Source organism: Saimiri boliviensis, chromosome 7 (assembly GCF_048565385.1).
Source record: "Saimiri boliviensis isolate mSaiBol1 chromosome 7, mSaiBol1.pri, whole genome shotgun sequence".
NCBI lineage: Eukaryota > Metazoa > Chordata > Mammalia > Primates > Cebidae > Saimiri > Saimiri boliviensis.
Window position 1 is genome coordinate 51,819,917 of NC_133455.1, and position 20,319 is coordinate 51,840,235.

Below are 20,319 nucleotides of genomic sequence, written 5' to 3' on the forward strand. Positions count from 1 at the left end.
ATTTGAGTCCACGTCTTTCAAGAGTCCACAGCATTCTACCCTGCCACATGCTCACTGGGTTTGATCTTATAAATTGAACTATTTATAAATTATACTCTTCTAATGCCTTCCATCAAAACAATAGATAACAAATATCAAGCCATGAAAATATGACATGGTATGCATATGATATATTATATATTTACAAATACTTAACAGAATCTGAAAGGAATTCTCGGTCCTCAAATCTGGCAGTACAAAAGATCATTATCTTTCTTTATTAAACCTACTCCACCTTTGTTGTTGTTAACTATTACTTATCCACTTACCTAGGATTGAAATCAAGTCTTTTTGACTGCTCATTTTCCTTCAATCAATTCCAAATTTGTTTGCTCATATTATACTTGATAATCTATTATTATAAAATGTCTTTTATCATTTTTGAAGTGAGACTTCATATAAAGTAGCAGTAATTAGACTCTGGTTCTCCTATTCCTGCCCCACTTCCTATTTTTTCTTCTCTTCCTATCCGGTCTCCACCCTTTCCCACCTGGTGCATTCTATTCATTCGTCAAGTCCCAGAAGATATTTAACCTGCTCTGTGAAGTCTCATTTATATCCTATGTCCCCCATAACAGGAACTTTAACTACTTTGTTAGCTTGTATTTCCCACAAAACTTCATACCTCAACCTCTATAATTAGCATAATTTGCTGTTTATATTCCAGTGTGTACCACTAGGGTGTGACCTACTTGACAGCAGAGCTTTGTTTTTCATCCTTGTCTTGACATACAGAAGCTACTCAATAACAACTTGTTAAGTGAAACAATAAAAGGAACAATGAAAATGACTATAAATGCATTAATTTCCAGCAGAATCATCTAGGATGATATTTACATTTATAAAGTTTTTAAATAATATATCTTTATTAAGATTGACAATTTTTCTCTGAATTTTTAAAGTTAAGAGTTTTATCCCCTGTGGCTAATATTTTGCAGAAGACAGGCTGTACAGTAAGTCATAAGTGCAAGGAAATATATTCTTCCTTAGTCTGGGAACCAATGATTCTTGAATGTTGATAATTGCATATTAATGAAAAGAGCTGCAAACATGCTTTATCTGATTTGTTCACTTCTACAAATCCAGCATCTAGCATAGTTCTGGTACATTGGATGTATTTTAAAATGTGTGAGGAAAGAAGGAAGGAAGGAATGAAGGAAGGAAGGAAGGAAGGAAGCAAGGAAGGAAGGAAGGAGGGAAGGAGGGAAGGAAATGCCTCTACTTAGTTCCGAGAATCCTAAAGAAACTGAATTACTAGGTTCTGTCTGACTCTGTTCTTGCTATTGTCGTTCTTGCTATTTTTGATTGTTGATTTGGTGAGGTTATATTTATGTTTGCCAATTTTATTTGCTATTTACTGACCTTCCTTTTCTCCTGTTAAACCATTGCCTGTTAGTTTTAGCCAAGTCTTAGCTCTGTGAGAAGTTATTCACCTTCTCTGTGCCTCAGATTGCTTTTATGAAAACTGAAGGTAATAATGTTTATATCAAAATGTTGTTAGATAACATATAATATGATAATGCATAGGAAGAGGCAGCATGTAACTTGTATAAACTATGTAATTAACATATTCATTATCTTCCCATTCTACTCTTTCCCTTGCTCATTTTAAAACTTAGCAAGAAGACTACAAGGATGAGATTACAAAATCATTTCTTAATATGTTTTTTTTTCTTCCTTTAAGCAGAATTTCCAAGGGAGAATTATTTTCATTAATAAAGTGACTTTCATTTGACAGAGTAAAGGTTTATCATTTTATAATTTGTTTTTAATGCATATTCTCGAGGTATTCATCATTCATGCTAATTATTTTTGGCTAATTACATACTAAAATCTTCACAAATATGCTCTACAAAAAGAATAGAAAGTAAAGACTGAATGGGAGAACAAACACATCAATAATTCTTTAAATTTTATTTTAATGATGACAGGACTTTTGAGATAGAAGTATTATGTATCTATTTAAGAAATACTACAAAGACATAATAATTATAAAATTAGACAAGAGACAGAGGCAAAGAGAAAGAAAAATTCACTGTAAGTTTTCTATATAATGCATAAGATGCTACTAGAAAACCATGTTCATCAAGCCCAGCAAAACCCAAGCTGGGTGCAAAGAAAATATTTTCAATCCTTATCCTGGCTAACAGTTCTGCATTGTTGACATCATTGAGTATCCTGTCTTACATGAAGGGTTTGATTTTCATGCCTGGGTGACCATCGAATGGCTATCTACTCTCATGCAGTCTTTTCAGTGGCCTCTTATTTAAATGTTTTTATTCCCCAGGATGCTATCCTCAGGTTGTCATCTTACTTTGCACATTCCACAGTAAATCTCCTTCACTCCTATAATTTTGACTATCTTCTAAATACTAACATTACCCAAATCTGCAAATCCAGAACTTCTCTCCTGAGCTCCAGATCCATATTTAATACTGCCAGTGGGTTTATTGACCTGAAGAACTCCCAGGTACTTCAAACTCAGTGTGTCTGTTACTGAATTTACTCTTTTCCTCTACAGATCTGTTCCTCATCAAAATCTTCTGTCATATATAACGTACAATTATCCTTAATTATCCTTCTCATTCACCATCATGAGTTAGTTCATTTTCAACAAATTCTATAGATTGAGATTATTTTTCATTCTGTTCTCTTGCTACATTTCTTCTGTCCTCCTTCCTTGCCCGTTAATGGTTTCCTGTCTCCTTGCCTGATTTTGCGCTCCCCATACTGCTCCCAAACCATCCTCTACTCTGTAGCCATACCTATTCTATACAGTAGAAATCTGTATCACCAATTGGCATCCCATTGCCCTTAACATAAAACCCTAACTCTGTAACATTAGTCGGCCTCTGGATCTAGCCTCATCTCTTAGAACTTTTTTTTTTTTAATTCTATGACCCAGGATTGCCAAATAACTTGATTTTTCTTGAATGAGGCTTACTCTTTTACACCCCTATTCCCATTTCCCTTTCATGTTCTGCTTCACTTATTTTTCAAGCCTTGGCTCTGATGTTATTTTATCCGGGAGACATTTCTCCTAATGACTTCTCTTTTCTCATTTTGTATTATGAATCACTTTCCACTGTGCTGTAAAGCAGATATTTGCATTACCACCAATGTAACCATTTATATGTGTATATATACATATATATGTATATGTATATTCTATACTCCGATAACAAATATAATAATAATGTTACTAATATTTTATATTTATTGAGCATTTACCATGTGTCAGGTAATGTTCTAAGTTCTTTATGCATGCTAACTGATTCAGTCCTTATAGAATCTCTCTGTACCCTATTTACTATTATTAATATTTATTTTACAGATGTAGACATTGAAACACAAACAAGTGAAGTAATTTTCCTACTGTCTAACAGAGCCAAGATTCAAATTCAAGTACTCTGGTTCTAAAACTTGTATTCTTAACCATTTTATACCGACTCTTATAGAAGGTAAGACATGCCTTACCGATTTGACATCAATCAGATAATATGTTGGTCCAGTAATGACAGCAGGTTCACTCCAGCTTATGCTGATGCTAAAAGGTGATGTTGCTACTACATGAACATTTTCAGGAGGACCATCTGGAGCTATGACAATAGAAAATCAATTATCTTGCTACATTAGAATTAGTACTTGCTACAGTACAATAATAGAAAAGACCATGAAAAATGGATAGTCATAATGAATTAATTTTACATTAATTTATATAAATCACAAAGTGCTAAAGGTATTAGAAAATAAAAAGATCCCATTCTTTAAAATTAGTTACTCTATGTGAATGACTTCCAAATGCAAAAATAATTAATTATAATCATAACTACATTATTTTAAAAGTTAATATTTTGAAAGGAAAGTATTACCATTGCTTAAGTAAACCTTTTAAAATAAATAAATATATATATTTAAAACAGTTAACCTAGCAATGCTGTTTTAAGAAAACTCTTGCAGAAAAATATTTAACTACAGAGATACAGAGGAGCACAGCTGAAAATTAAAACTGGTATAACGAAATTACACATATATTGTCTTAAAAATGTAAATTGAGTTGAGTTTGTTTTCACTGAGGGTGGAGAATATGAAATGAGTTATTCAATTGTTCTGATCTATTATTAGAAGTATAATCTTCAAATATTTCCTGAATTCTTTATGATTCCAACTAAATTATTTGATTTGTTCTACTTTCTTAATTTGCCCTAATTTGTTATTCTATTCTAATTTATTATCCTATTTGTTATTTGTTATTGCCCTAATTTGTTCTAATTTTGTTATTCAGTAATACAAAACAAGAGACAATATCTTAAAAATGTTTCTGTTGAAAACCCTTACGTGTAGAATTTCAATTTGTGAAGCCACTAGGAATAAGGAGAGATAATAATATACAGGGAAAGATTTAGCAACAGTTAATTTCACACAGACATTAACCTAAGAACACTGCTGAACACACCTCTATTCTCCCAGGGCCCCTAGTCAATTCTAATATAAATATTGGGAGATAAGTATTTTCCAATATTTTCAATTTTTAAATACATATGGGCAAACATTACTGAATAAGTACTATCCCACAGATTCTGCAAAAATATAACCAGAAAGATAAAATATTACTTTCTTCAAATAATTCATTGTCTAGCAAGAGTAGAAGTTGTATGATCTTGGTCAAACATCAAAATGTCTGGACCTCAGTTTCCCATCATATGAATATTTGATGGTGCTTTAAAGGGGATTATGAAAACAAAATACATAAAAAGGGCTAGTTCAGTATTTGGCATATTGTTGTCAATTAATAAGATATCATAAAGGATAAAGATAAGGGATAAATGTAAATATGCAACACATAATCTACAATGAGAGAGCAAATTGATGATAGAGATGGGGCAGGGAGGCAAGGTAAAGATGCACAGTAAAGGTGGGAATTGGACTAGGCTTTGATAGATGAGAAGGATTGCATTTACCATAAAAGCAGGGTTGGAGTACTTCTATGATAAGGAAGGGTCATAGAAAAGCCACAAAAACATAAATAACAGGATGCATAGACAGAGTTACATTGCTGTAGAACTGCTTATCTTGGTAATGTTACTATTTTACAAGTAAAAAAACATATATTACCCTAGGAAGGAGTCAATAAACTTCACCAGATTTCCAAAGGGATTCATGGTATATAAAAAAAAATCAGAATCCCTAAATCTAAGAAATAGAGCTCATAGAGAGACCAGTATTTATGGAGGAATAAAAATGAACAAGCCCAAGTAGTAATTTAGGAATTAACCTAGGGAGTGCTTGATTGTTATGTTCAAGAATTTGGAGTTTATTCTTTAAATAGTGGGATTCCACTGAAGTTTTTGATAAAGGAATTATTTTTCCATTGATTTAGGTAGACAACTCAGGTAGCTATGAAAAAGGTGAGTTCTCCGAAGCACACTGAGTATAGATAAGCTCTTTCCAAAAAGCCAAGTTAGACATGAGAGCCAAAATAAGAATAGTGACAGAAGGGATAGATAGGAGGAAATGAAACCTAGACTCACTACAGAAAAATTAATAAAAAGAACTCTGGGAATAATTCAATGTGAGTGCAAAATGAGACAGAGAAAGTAGTAAAAGCTAACTCACGCATTAACGCTAGGTGAATTTTGACAGTTCACAACAGTACATTCAGGAACATACACTGATTTTGGTGGGGTAAGACTATGGTAGGAAATTATAAATTTGTATTCATATTCATTGAGTTTGAGAAACTCAAGAAGTCTGAGAAGCCTACCTGGCAACTGGAAAGATGAGCTTGGAATGAGGCGAATAGAATCAGAATGCAGAAAGTTGTTTTTGTTTTTAAATTTCAGATAATTTCTTACAAGTTGGGATGGTATAAATATGGGTAGTATATCTGGTTCAAGTGAATCATATGCTCTGAAGACAGCCAACAGGTTTATTTCAATACCAGATAGGTATAAGATGCTGCTATCATTTGAATGTGTCTCCACCAAAAAGATGTTGAAATGCAATGGCCAGTGTGCTGGTATGAAGAGGTAGGGCCTATAAGAGGTGATTACGTCATGATAATGCCTCACATGGTGAATGGGATCAAGGTCCTTCTAAGAGAGGATTCACGAAGCATTTGGATAGCCTGCCCTTCTGCTTTCCACCCTGTGAGGACATGCATTCCTCCCCTCCAGAGGGCGCAACCCTCACCAGATAACCAAACCTGTCTACACCTTCATCTTGGACCTCCGAGCTTACAGAACTATGAGAAAACAAGTCTCTTGTTACAAATTACCAAGTCTCTAATATTTTGTTATAGCAGCATAAAACAGACCAAGAGGTTAATGGTGGTGACAATCTTTAAACTATGAATAAGTAATTGATATTTAGAATATATTCCTTAGGAATATAACATTATGTCTATGGAATTTAGGTGCACAACTCAATCCAAAGAATATTTTAATGATAGCATTGACATATTTTAATAATAGTACTTGAATATAACTATACAGAAATCTAGCAAATACATATAAGGAAGTTTCAGTGAACAAATACCTTCGGAGTGACAAAGATACTCTCCCTATTTGTACTTTTGAAACTTGTGCAATAATCTGAACACTGACACCCCTTGCTCAAAGATTGAGTTTTATATTGCCAGGAAAGCATGCAGGGGAGAGGGTGAAGGAAGGATGCTCCAGGATTCAGGGATTTGATGAGCCAGGAGGTGCTAATAATGACAGAACTGGTTACACAATTTCTCCAACAACTAAGGTATCAAGGAAACATACACACACTCTGCAAAACCAGACATTTGTATTCTTTTTACTGCTAGCTTTATGGTCCTAGGAAAACCACCTCAAAATGTAGCCTAATTTATTTAGGTAATTACACATAACAGAGAGAACTATAAGAGGTCTCCTGCCATCTGCTTAATTAATTGCTTTGAAAAATGTAAATATGTTTTGTGGGTTTCAGTGACCTCTCTTCTGCCCCTGACTCTATAAAAGGGGATGGGATACGAACTACGTATAAATGTAGTAAGACTTCTTTATTATTAATGTTTTTGCAAAATTTGACTTCCAGCTCTGTAAGAAGAACCAGTGTGGAGAGGAACAATTTTCTGACAGGCCACACATTTCAAGTGGTATAAAACAAGAAAATATTTTAGAGTCTCCTTGTCTTTATTTATAACCAAATGTTTAGTTGGCTTTGAGAATAAATGTATGCCTTCGTTGAATGAATAAATATTTATTAATACTTACTATGTGCTAGGCACTAGGAAGAAAAAAGGCTCATACAAATGATCCAGGTAGCTTTGGATCCATCCATAAAGCTTCTACTCTTTAACCCTTTTCATTGAACGACAGTTTATGGAACACCTATGACATGCCAGGCACTTCGGAAGTGCTGGGAATAGAGAAGAGAACCAAAGAGACAAAGACCATGGAACTTCTATTTTAATGGAGGGAGACAAATAATATATATCAGAAAAATATAAATGAATAAATATATACTATACAAGTAAATTATATAGCATGTTAGGAAGTATTATGTACCATGGTGAAAAATGAGACAAGGTAATGGGCATGAGGATGTTTAAGGGTGCTACGATTTTAAATATAGTGGTCAGGATATGCCTCACTAAGCAGATAACATTTAAACAAATATTTGAAGGAGGTGAGGGAAAACTGTTTGGCTGTTTGGAAGAAGAGTGTCCAGGAGGAGAATGGCTAGCACGAAGACCCTGAGGCAGGATTGCATCTGGTATGTCTGAAGAGTAACCAGGACAACAGTGAAGCTGAAGCCCAGTGAGTTGGAATAAGAATCCAAGAGGAAATGAGGGCCAGATTATGTAGGGCTTTTAAGACCAACGTTAATGTCTTTCTTTGTAAGGATGGCTATTGGGAACAAAAAGATAAATGTCATGAAGTAAAAGAGGCTGTGATAGATTGTGATCCTTGGAATATAACTCATACCGGAAAGATGGGCTAAAATTAATTACATCAAAAAAGGAAAGATCATCTCCAGAATCTATTTGATTCATGTACCTCTATAACATAGACTACTTGATGCTGTTGGGACTATGCTTTTCAACCTAACTCGTTCTATTAAGAAAGTGGAGTGGCATATTATTGTTTCCCAGACATCATGAAAAATTTATTGTTAATTTTCTGTGACTTAGAAAGTTGTGAGATTTTTCTGTGGTAGCTTGTATCTGGAAATATTTCTTTTCCTTTCATTTCCTTTCTTTTCCCTTTCCCTTTTGCTTTCCCTTTCACTTTCCTTTTCTCTCTCTCCCTTTTTTTCTTTCCCTCTCTCTCTCTCCTTCCTCCCTCCCTCCTTCTCTCTCTCCCTCTCTTCCTTCCTTCCTTCTTACGGAGTTTTGCTCGTGTTGCCCAGGCTGGAGTACAATGGCACGATCTTGGCTCACTGCAACCTCCAGTTCCTGAAAGCGATTCTCCTGCTTCAGCCTCCTGAGTACCTGGGATTACAGGTGTGCACCACCAATGCCCGGCTAATTTTCTATTTTTAGTAGAGATGAAGTTTCTCCATGTTGGTCAGGCTGGTCTCGAACTCCCGTCCTCAGGTGATCCGCCCACCTTGGCCTCCTAAAGTGCTGGAATTACAGACGTGAGCCACCGCACCCGGCTGTATCTGGAAATATTTCTGTATCTCTGCTCCACAGTGCCTTTTTGGGGTCTCACTGAAGACAAAGTGCAAAACCTTTTCCCAAGGAAAACTTTGGCTTGTGAGTATGTCTGTATGCCCACTCAGAAAGCCATATAATGCTTTGCTTTAACTTATCTTCTTTCACAATAAAATGTCAACCTACAATCATTCCTTTAATACTAGCAATTAAAGCCCTCATCAGGGAGTCTCTGTGACCCCCAAGAAGAGCTAAGAGAAAGTGACATTGAAAGATTATTCATGACAACACATATAATCACCCATACTACTAAATGTTTTAAGTTTTTTGCACTGATCAGTCATTATAAAACAGCAAGGTATTTAGCCCCTTGCTGAGCTATGCTTTAATGCCATTTCTTGAGCTTTTCCCCAAATCATTTTCCCGTCCTTCTTCCTTTTTCTTAAAAAGTAACAATCACTCTAAACAATGTTTGCATTTTCAGTAAAATTCTTGATAAAATTGCCTGTCTTGTTACACAAGTTTCCTGTGTTGAATCCCTTGTCAAAAATTTCCTTTAGAATATATTTTGCCAACTTGTATTTTTGAAGGATTAGAGCTCCTAAATCCAAACTAAAAAAAAAATAAACATATATAACTGAATATATAAAAATATATAATATATATAACAATATATGTTTCACCTGTCTAGAGCAACAAAAGAGAACTATTAATTTATAGGTAATTTTAGAGAAATATTTAGAACACCAAAATGCCCATCTATTATAAAACAGCATCTAATTATTTTATTATCCAATATTATAATATACTTATATACATATAAAAATTAATTTAGGCAACTTTCTTATGAAATTTAACACAATTCCCAAAACATATAATAAAATATATCCAGTATTTTCTTTTTTGTTATAGCATATAGTAAACTATGACTAGTGTCACAGAAGGGTGGCTACAAAATTATACTCCCAACTACAAAAATAAAGGGAGCTGATGGTTGCAAAGATATGAGGAGTTGAAAATATGCCAGTTTAAAAGCTGAGTAACTTACAAGCATTTTTGGGAGACTTTGTTTGTCTCCCCATAAACTGTCACATTCTGATTTAGGATTGTTTGTGAAATGAATCTAGTCAGTAATGGGCTAAGATATCACTATACCCTTTCTCTTATAAATCACAGCAATTTACTCAGTAGGAATGATCTATCCTTATTCTCTCATTCCCCATAATCCAATCACTTCCTCTCATAAGCACTTTCCCCCTGGTTTTCACCATAATGCATTTTCTGTAACTAACAACCATCATTTCCTGATTATCATGCTTCTATCCTTGCACAGGAATGTGGGTCTTATGTGGGTCAGGGTCATCTTTCCCATCCATCTGTGTCTTGATGCTAAGTGTGTTAGCTGAAAGGTGAGTCTGGATAGACCATCATTTTGCCTAGTCCATATAAAAGTTTGAATGCCCCCGTCCATGCCACTTTGATTAAGAACCAACAAGTTTTAGTGTGTCTAATACTATACTTTTAGAATAAGCACATTCTTAGACTTATTAGTAATTTTGCCATCTGCAGATCCCTCTAAGTCTAACTTAATAGTGGAAAATATTATAGAAAATACTCTATGGTTTTTAGTGTACCTTGTTATGATGAGTTTCCTAAAAGAATAAACATAAATGAATAAATGGTTTGACAGCAACTCACAAAACAGAAAATTTCAGCTCTATATACCTGGAATTTAAATTGACTATACAAATATTTGAATTTTTTAAAATTATATTTTAAGTTCTGGGGTACATGTGCAGATTGTGCAGGATTGTTACATAGGTATGCACATCCCATGGTGGCTTGCTTCATCCATCCCCCTGTCATCTACATTAGGTCAAACCACCACATGTTCTCACTCATAAGTGGGTGTTGAACAATAAGAACACAGGAGTTTAAGTTCATTATAAAATTTATTAAAAGGGCTTACCATTCAAGGTGTTTTTGTTTCAGAATTTGGTACACTGGGCCACCAGATTTCTAGTGACTGTCATCACTAAATGAAGGGCTCTGTTGTTTCTCAGCTACACAAATATTAGCGACTTCAAGGACTACAAGTTGACTTTGATTCAGCACACCTGGACAAATTAGCACCAAGTGTTAGATGTCTCTCAGGATTTGAAGAAATCCAACTGGCCAGTGGATTCCTGTGTCTTAGACAATTCAGGACACCAAGGACCCTGAAGAAGCTCTACAATTGGATTCATCGTATTTCCACACAGCTAGAGTATCTCAGGACATATTCCTGTCACTGGTTAAAACACTTTGATAAATGGCTATCCTGTAGTTTGGATGTTCTCCTAGAGCCAGTGATTTCACTGACCAAAATGCAACACCACTGTTGGTACAGAAAACATTTTCTACCATTTTATAAGATGTTAATTGCATTTTAAAATTAGATTTCCTAACAGCAAGGTGGTGCTGCAGAGGGTATAGCACAATGGTGTTACAGATACAGCAAGTCTAAGAATTTGTCAGATTAGATTCATGAGTAATAAAATGATTCATGGATATTCACAATGTTAGACTTCATTGTATAATCATCTTATTTGATGCTTAAATGAGTTATTTTCTGACTGATTTCTGACTGGCTTAAGTTGGAAAAAAATACAAAGAAAACCTCTCAGTTTCAATACTGGCCGTGCCAGGTAAGAATGAAAATATTCTAATTACTACTATTACTTTAGAATCAGATGATACATATTTTCTGACAATAACATCATGTTTATAAAACAACTTTTTACAACAGTGGTTCTCAAAATGTGTCTCCAGACCAGCAGCATCAACATTACTAAGGAAGCCATAGAAAAGCAATTTCTGAGCCACTACCTCAGACTTACTGAATCAGAAACACTGAGTGTAGGGCTCAGCAATTAACAGTCCTCCAGCTATTGCAATGACTGTGTTCAAGTTTAAGAACTACTGCTCTATAATGTCGATATGACATTTGAAAAAATAGTGACACTGCTCTTTAGATTAGATGACCAATGATTACAACATTAGAAACAAGGGTGAGAAAGAGGATTGAATTACTCCTCCTGGAAGTCTAAAGAAGTAGATATAAAGGAAGTTTGGGAGCTAGTAATCAACATGGAGATCTGTATCAAGCCATCAAATACTCCACAGACTGGTCTCTTCCTACCTTTTATTCTATTTTAATTCTGGATAAACTACGAAGAGGGCTCTCTCTAATCACTTCCTCCCATTCCCTAAGTTTCTAGAATAATGACAGTTCAGCATGTTCCATTATTAAAGCATAAAATATCACCACTTTCATGTCACCATGAAGCTCTGCATTGGAGCATCCTGGAATAATTCAGGTAAGGCCATCACCAAAATGGAGTCTTTGGGCCAGGATAAATGATGCTATTTTATTCTCCTATCATTTACATGCAGGTATAACTAGAGTAAAAGAAATATCTAGGATGTCATTTAAGAAAAGTAAAAATCAAGGGTATCAGAAACTTTAAACGCATAATTTTGAGGCATGTATCAAAATTCTCACTCGATTTGTTTTGGAGATGATCAGACAGTTGGCTAGCTTCTCTATATGATCACAGTTAGTACCTCTCCATCTCTTGGTACTTTTCTACCACCCTGAGACTTTGCTCAAATTCTAGTCAAGATCTAAGAGTGCAGGTTCTGTGCTAGAAATGAAGACTTATGAATGAATCAGTATTTTAAGTTCTTAGAATAGTGCCAGCATATAGCAAACACCCAGTAAGGTAAGTCATTGCTAATACTCTTAGCTGTGCAGCCTAGGTGTCTCAATTCAGTTACTAGGCATGAACAAAAAGTGACCAAGACACCATACAAAGACATCCTAGGATTTTCTAGAATTTAGAATATTCATAGTTAAATCAGAATTTTCCCTGCTTCTTAGTAAATGCAGAAGAAATGGGAGCTGAAATTTTGCTGACCTAGGGCCTAATGCTGAGTTAAAACTTAGAACTGAGGTTAAAGACCAAAACTCACAATGCATTATACCTACTTCACACATCCTGTTGAATGAAGAAAAATAAGATTCTCAGAAGAGTAAAAGTTAATTCAATTCAACATGAAATCTAGTTTGAGATCTCAGAGAAAATAGGAGAATTAATTTGAAGTTTAAAAAGATAAAATGCCACTAAGCTATAAATGGGGACAAAATTCCCTCCCTTTTTCCTTTATGAAAATCAGACTTTCTAAAATATTGATTTTTTAAAAAAGTGATAATCCTTAAACTTTCCTTTTTTTGACTTTTAGTAATTTTGCTGCAACTTTCTAGTTGCTTATATAAACAGAATTTCAAGAACAATTATTTTAATTAAATTCTAGAAAATTTCCTTCATAACCTGGCATAAGGTCTTTTGGTATTAAGTATATAGTTGAATACATTATTCGATACTTAAATGTTATATGCTTTCTATCATTTCCTTTCAATTGTGATTTCAGACATATATCTCTTCTTTGTAATCACTTGGCATTCCAAATTTAAACATTGTTCTTCTCTGTTCTTTCATGGACCATCAACCTATTATAATTCTGTCTCACTATACATATTTATTACCAGCTCATGATCTCAGTTATCCATTTAGCTATTTTTAATGCTTCCTCAATCTATTCTGAAATGGGCATTTACTATTTTCCTTCACCATTTGAAATCTTTCTAAATACAATAATTCTTTCCTATATGTAATTATTCATATTTTCTATATGCAATATATGCAATAGTAATATTTCCTATATGCAATAATTCATATTTCTTATGTTAATTAATGAAAGAGAAAATCAAAAAATGATCAACAATATAAAATAGACTGGTTTTATGAAATAAAAGAAGCAGAATATGTCAAACATGAAAAGCAACTGGCCAGGAGAATTTTAATTTTGGCAATAACAATGCAAGTATTTGAAAGACAAGTTTTAAACCAAAAAAAAAAAAAACCTGAAGAAAATCAGTATGAACTATTTTAAAATATGGAGAATTTTGACCCTGAAATACTTTTACATTAAAGCCAAATGCCTTTCTTCAATATTCACAACAAATCTTAGATTAAAAGTAGGCACAGGAGACAGAAAGGTACATAAGACATGCACAGCTGGCTATTTCTGCTTTTAAAGAACTCAAAGCCCCACAAAAGAAAGAAAGACAAAAATAACCATGATGCAACATGCTCATTTGTTGAGAAACACGTTTTGGGAGGTGGGACTGGAAAGAAGGATTTCTGAAAGGTTTCTCAAAAGAGATATCTAAAAACATATCAGAAAGGTAGCTGGTCACCAAAAGAAGAGGAAAGAAAGGACAGTAAGAAAGAATAGCAAAGATCTGGACCACAAAGGAGAAAAAATAGTGCATATATGAGGAATATAAGCCAAATTATAAATGTAGCTATAGAGCTTTACTAATGGGCATGGTTTTAACATGCAGGCATATCGAAAATAATCAAAGATTTTCAGCAGAGGAACAACATGGTCAGATAGGTGTATTGAAATGCTGAGTTGAAGTGAATGGTAGAAAATGAGAGCAAAAAGACCATTTAGATCGCTTTTGTAATCAATTAGAAGATAAATGTAAAAGTCTGGACTTAGAGATACTTGTAAAGAAAAATAAATACAAGAGATATTTAGAAGGTAAATACAATAGGACTCAGATTTTGCCTCATGGGGGATGAGGGTAGGGAAAAAGAACTAAAAGTAATTTCTTGATAACTAGTTTGAACCACTATATGAATAGCGATGCAGTAAACTGAGACAGGGAACACAAGGAAAGCAAGAGGTTTGCAGGGGAAGGTGGCAATATGGAGTTTGAGATGTCTTTGGGTACCTAAGCGGTCATACCAATAACTTCAGTATACAGGCCTAGAGGACAGAGATGTTGTCTTGAATTACCCATTATGGAGTCCTGGGTAACTAATTTAGAAGACTCTCAACAGTATCTAACTAATTTTGCAGAAGTGCAACCATCATGTCTAGAATAAATGATATTTATTTTCCCTAGTGGCAGCAAGATAAAGCCTACCCTAAAACTGTACTTTGCCACCAAATGAGCATCTAAATGTCTTGAAGGATCTATTTGTTTGTGGCTAAAATCATTTCTTACCATAATTCCTTCTTATAAAAAGGATAATTTACATCTCTGTAACTATAACATTTATCACATAAGTGCATTACACAGTTTAGAAGAAACTAAGGAAAATGAATATATAGTTAACACATTAACAGTTTCTAATTTTAAATAATGTTAAAGTGTATTTTGCCCTCTATTTGGTTTTTCTTCTTTTTAGATCATAAAGTTGCATTCCTTGGAAACTTCTTTGATGAGGCATGTTTTGCTGAATTTCTTTTTAACCTAACAGATGTTTGGGTAGTTAAAATTCCTCATGAGTATGGTATCCTGTGGTTTTCACAACCTAAGTGTTACCCCAGGAATTTTCCTTTTTTCTGTCTTCCAGTCTTGGTGGTCTATAGGAGATGCATATTATGAGACTCCCATTTTGTTCCATTTTGTTCCGTACTAATTTCACACCCACACTCCTTTTAAGTTGTACATTTCCTCAGCATTAAGTATCTCTTGTGCACCACAGAGGCATTTAACAGCTTTTGACTTTACATCACCACCACATATATACACACACCACTCAAACTGCTTTTGCCTTTAAGGCTAATCGGAAAAATAGATGAGTAAAATAATTTGCAAGACTGTAATGTTTCAAGTTAAATATTTCTACCATTTTTAAAATTTTCATGCTTATATTTGTATCCATAACACTCAGCATGCAGTAGAAATATGGCTATTATATGATTATTTAAGTACAAAAGCAATTTGGCTTCAATGATCTAGGTAAGAGTATGTGAGAGAAAAACTGGTTAGCTTACATTGGTTGAATATTATTTCCCTTATTTATTCAGTTTTACAGGTATATATTCAGATTCATAGGGTAACCCAATTTAGTTCTCAGCTTGCATTCTGACTTTGCTCCCTGATTCTCAGTTTCAATGCTCTTCTTTATAGGCTCAGATAATTAATGATAACATATTTTCTGATTCTATAATCCACTCTAGAACCTTTTATAATATTTATTATTAAAACTATGTGGTCCCTTATTTGAGTTACTCACATTTTAAACAATTTAATTTCAAACTAGCCATTAATCAATAGCTCTTTATGGAGAAGCTCCAGGTTTTGACAAGATGTTATATTACTAAGTGCTTGAATACAACTTGATGTTATTAGAATAAAATGCAGTTCTCTGAAATAGTTATTTTGTACTATTTTATACTGTTGTTTAGTCTTTTCTCTAATTCAGAGAAAGAGTTGTTATCTTATCCTCTATCATGAAACAACATACCACATTTTTTTTTTTTTTTTTTTTTTTTTTTTTTTTTTTTTTTTGAGACGGAGACTGGCTTTGTCACCCAGGCTAGAGGGCCGTGGTTTAATCTCAGCTTATTGCAATCTCCACCTCCTGGGTTCAAGCGTTTCTCCTGCCTCAAAGCCTTCTAAGTAGCTGAAGTTGTAGGTATGCACCACCATGCCCAGCTAATTTGTTTTGTATTTTTAGAAGAGACAGGGTTTTACCATGTTGGCCAGGCTGGTTTCAAGTTCCTGACCTCAAACGATCTGTCCATGTCAGCCTCCCAAAGTGACCCATATCACTTTTTTGAGTCAATTATAAATAATACAAAACATTAATTTTCTTCGTCTAGATTTTTTGAGTTTGCAAAATGCCCATATTTTCAACTTTGGCATGCAGAAGCAACATCTATGAGTGCCTTATTTTTAATATGAAAAGTATTATTGCTCTTCAAGACTTTTGTTACTTAACTGTTCTAATTTCTTTTATTCTATTATGTTACTTCACCGTATATATTATGTTGCAATAATATATGCAGTGAGTTTTTGTCTTTCGCATCAAATGTAATCTCAAATTATCTCTTCCTGACTTAATATAATAAGTAGAACTTTTATTTTGATGTATAATTATGAAATGTGGAAATTCAAATGTACAATATTCATCATTCATAAAATGTCTTCTCTTCCATTGGAAGCAAAAAGTTCCTCCATTCCTGAAACTAAGAGTAACCAACTTATTGTCAAAACTTAAACAATTATCCTTATCCACATACAACATGGTTGAAAAGCTATGAATTTTGAAAATGCAATCAAATGTTATCACATAGTTGAAAAATATAAATCTTTTCACCTTTCTCTCCTAAGCACAGTAGTAGAAAGTCCATTTTCCCTGTGTTCCCTGGAAATAAAATATGGCCATAGACCTCAAAAGTGGGTAAGAAGTGAAGGAAATAGGGTGGAAAGAATGACATTCAAATGGAAAGACTTGAGAATGTAGGATTATTTAGAAATCCAACTTTTCAGTTTCATTTACCAACTTCTGAACTGATCATGTTATATGTTGTTTTATGCTAATTAAACATCTTTTATAATAGTGTCAAGTGTGCTTGCAAGAGACTATGCATTTAAAAAGTTCACTTCCTGGCTCAATGCAGTAATTAGATGCAGGTACTCCCCAAGTGAGATACTCAGAATGGGAATCCTTAGCGGCAGCAGGCACAAAGGCACAGGCATATTTTAACCAAAGGTTACAAATCAGCTGTCTACAAGCCGGCTCTAGGCTACCAATGTATTTGGTTCTAATCTCTGAGCACTTACTTATTTCTGTTTTCTAGTTATATTGGAATAGCTATTTTTTGACAAAATCTGAAGGTTCAAAATAACCATACCTATTAACTAACCCCAAAGTAAACTGAATTTTTTTCCTTATTTTTGCTTTCTTTGTTATAGCATCATCATCCTATCATCACCTGCATTAGAAAACAATCTATTTTGTCCTGCCCACTAAAACTTATTCAATCAAATTTCCCTCATTCAGGGAATGTTTTACAGAGTATCTACTAGTACTGGGAATTATTCTAGACAATAAGAAAACATGCATGGCATGGTGGCTCATACCTGTAATCTCAGCACTTTGAGAGGCCAGGGCAGGAGGATCACTTGAGCCCAAGAGTTCAAGACCAGTTTGGGCAACATAGTGAGACCTCATTTCTACAAAAAAATATTTTTAAAAAATTAGCCAGGCACAGTGGTATGTGCTTGTAGTCTCAGCTACTTGGGAGCCTGAGGTGGGAGGATTGCTTGAGCCCAGGAGGTAGAGGCCGTAGTGAACTGTGACTGTGTCCCTGCACTCCAGCCTGGGTGAAGGAGTGAGATTCTGTCACCAAAAAAAAAAAAAAAGAGAGAGAGAAAGAAAAAGAAACAAAGAAAGAAAGAAAGAAAGAGAAAGAAAAAGGAAGGAAAGAAAGAAAGAAAAAGAGAAGGAGGGAGGAAGAGAGAGTGACAGAAAGAAAAGAAAGACGAGAAGAAAGAAAGAAAGAAAGAAAGAGAGAAAGAAAGAAAGAAAGAAAGAAAGAAAGAAAGAAAGAAAGAAAGAAAGAAAGAAAGAAAGAAAGAAAGAGACAACAGCAATGATGAAGGCAGGCCCTAAATACAAGTAAATAAAAATGATCATATAATTATAAACGTTCATTAAAATAAAATAATATTGTAGAATATTACTGCAAGGCTATTTTTAGATTGAGTGGTCAGGGAAATTCATTCAGAGCAGGCATCATTTAAGTAGTGATCTATGTCATAAGAATCTGCTCATGTGAAGGAGGCAGTAGAACATATTCATCAAAAGAAACAGGGAATGGAAAGGAATACGTTCTAAGAATTTATTTTGTGTAAGCAACAAAAAAGTCTAGTATGAGTGGAAGACAATGGTAAGGCGGAAAGTGATATTAATGATGTTAAAGTTTAAGGTAAGAGCCAGGTCATATAGGGCTTGTTAACTATGTTAAGAAATGTAAAGTTTATTCTAAAAGCCATGGGAGTTCATTGGATAGCTATAAGCAAGAAAGTGTCATCTGCTTTAGGTTGAAAAAGGCCAGTATGGCAGTGTAGGAGGCTAGTTAGGCTAGTGCTGTGGGAGCAGTAATGAAGGATTGGACTAATGTAATAGTAATACAAATGGAGGAATTTGTTTAGATGGTGTGGTTGAAATGAATCATTGGCAGGACTGAGAAGAAAAGGAACAGTGACTAGATTTTCATTTTCTGTAACAGATAAATAATGATATGAGAAGGTTTGGTGTTTGGTCATGTTAATTTAGATAATTGTATACAACACACATGCCCAGTGATTAATTGATAAGGTAGATATACTGATCTGGAGTTCTAGGCAGCATTCAGGACTGGAAATAGGATTTGAGAATAATCAGGATGTAAGTAGACTTCAAAGCCATAGACCAGAATAAAGGCACTTAAGATAAAATCTCCTTGGGGTTGTATGTTGATGAAGAATAGAAAGGGCCAAGTATAGTTCTCTGGTCTCTCCAATACTTACAGTTAGAATTATTTGCTGAGAATAATTCAGCAAAGAGGACTGAGAAAAAGCTACTAAGAAGGCAAGATAAAAACCAGAAGGGCAGACCTTACAGAAACCAAGTGTCAAAGTGTCAAAGAGAGAAAGGGTTGGACAATTGTGTCACAGACTGTTGTCAGAGTTCTACCTCAAATGTTGAATTACATTAACAAACATTTATTGGACATTTACTATTACAAACATTATGCCAGATACTCTGGGAAATTGTAACAAGAGACACAATTGGTGGCCTAGAAAATAAAGCCTCTAGATCAAAATTTATTTATTTCATTGTCTGTAAGTGCCTAACATGGTATTTGTCACTGAAAATCTGTGTGTGTGTGTGTGTGTGTGTGTGTGTGTGTGTGTGTGTGTACTACTTTACTAATAAGTATCAAAAATGTTTAAGAAAATGTTATTTGGATTTGAAAGGAATCACCTTTTAAGAGTCTCAGTCAAGACAGGAAGATGATAACATAAGGTCCATATCTGAAGGGCTTATATGGGACGGGTGATCTAGCAAACCTGAAATATGCTCTGGAGGGCTGGGGCAGAAATGGCATTTCAGAGAATGCAGCCATTCCCCAGAGCTCTGGTTTGTAGGACTTGATTTGCAACTTATTTATATTGTATAGAAACCATCACAATTCTATATAGACAGAGTTCAGGATAAGGAATAGAAATTTATTTACTTAATTATGGTTACCGATACTATCTAAGCAAGCAGGGCAACCAGTTAGTTATGAACACAAAACCTAAGTTGCAAGAGCAGTCTTTATCTATACACTGAGTAGTTTGAATAGAAAAACATTTAAAGTCCTGAAAGATGTTTATATGGTAAAATAATTTTGAGTATTTGTAGTTTTCCTCTGTATTTTTTTCTTCTTCCTATCTCAAGCTGGGAGTTAAACACTTGATATTTCTTTAACTCAGGATGTTGTGCAGTTGAAAAATGCAAGCTGAAAAACTACTTGCAGGCAGATCAATCAGAGTTACCATGGTCATACATGTGTGTATATAAGTTTGAAGTCACTGAAAAGGTTGTAAAGTCAAGCTTAAAAGCTTGGAGGCTTCCAAATATGAAGGAAAAATGTGGGCATGGGTCAAAGGCATTAGATGATAATCAGTATGGCTTAATGGTAGACCATCAGAGAAGCTTTCCACAATGCAATGTTGCAACATGAGACTCTAGGACCTTGGCACAACTTTG

General features: G+C 34.3%; 1 protein-coding gene across 3 annotated transcripts in view; it reads right to left on the reverse strand.

Moving 5' to 3' along the window:
• PTPRQ (protein tyrosine phosphatase receptor type Q) overlaps nucleotides 1-20,319 on the reverse strand; it is a 238,146-nt gene that overhangs the window by 75,841 nt on the left and 141,986 nt on the right. For all 3 annotated transcript variants that reach the window (XM_074402503.1, XM_074402504.1, XM_074402505.1), the window contains one exon: nucleotides 3,517-3,638. In XM_074402503.1, the coding sequence (XP_074258604.1) occupies nucleotides 3,517-3,638 (122 nt within the window). The remainder of the gene's footprint in view (nucleotides 1-3,516; nucleotides 3,639-20,319) is intronic.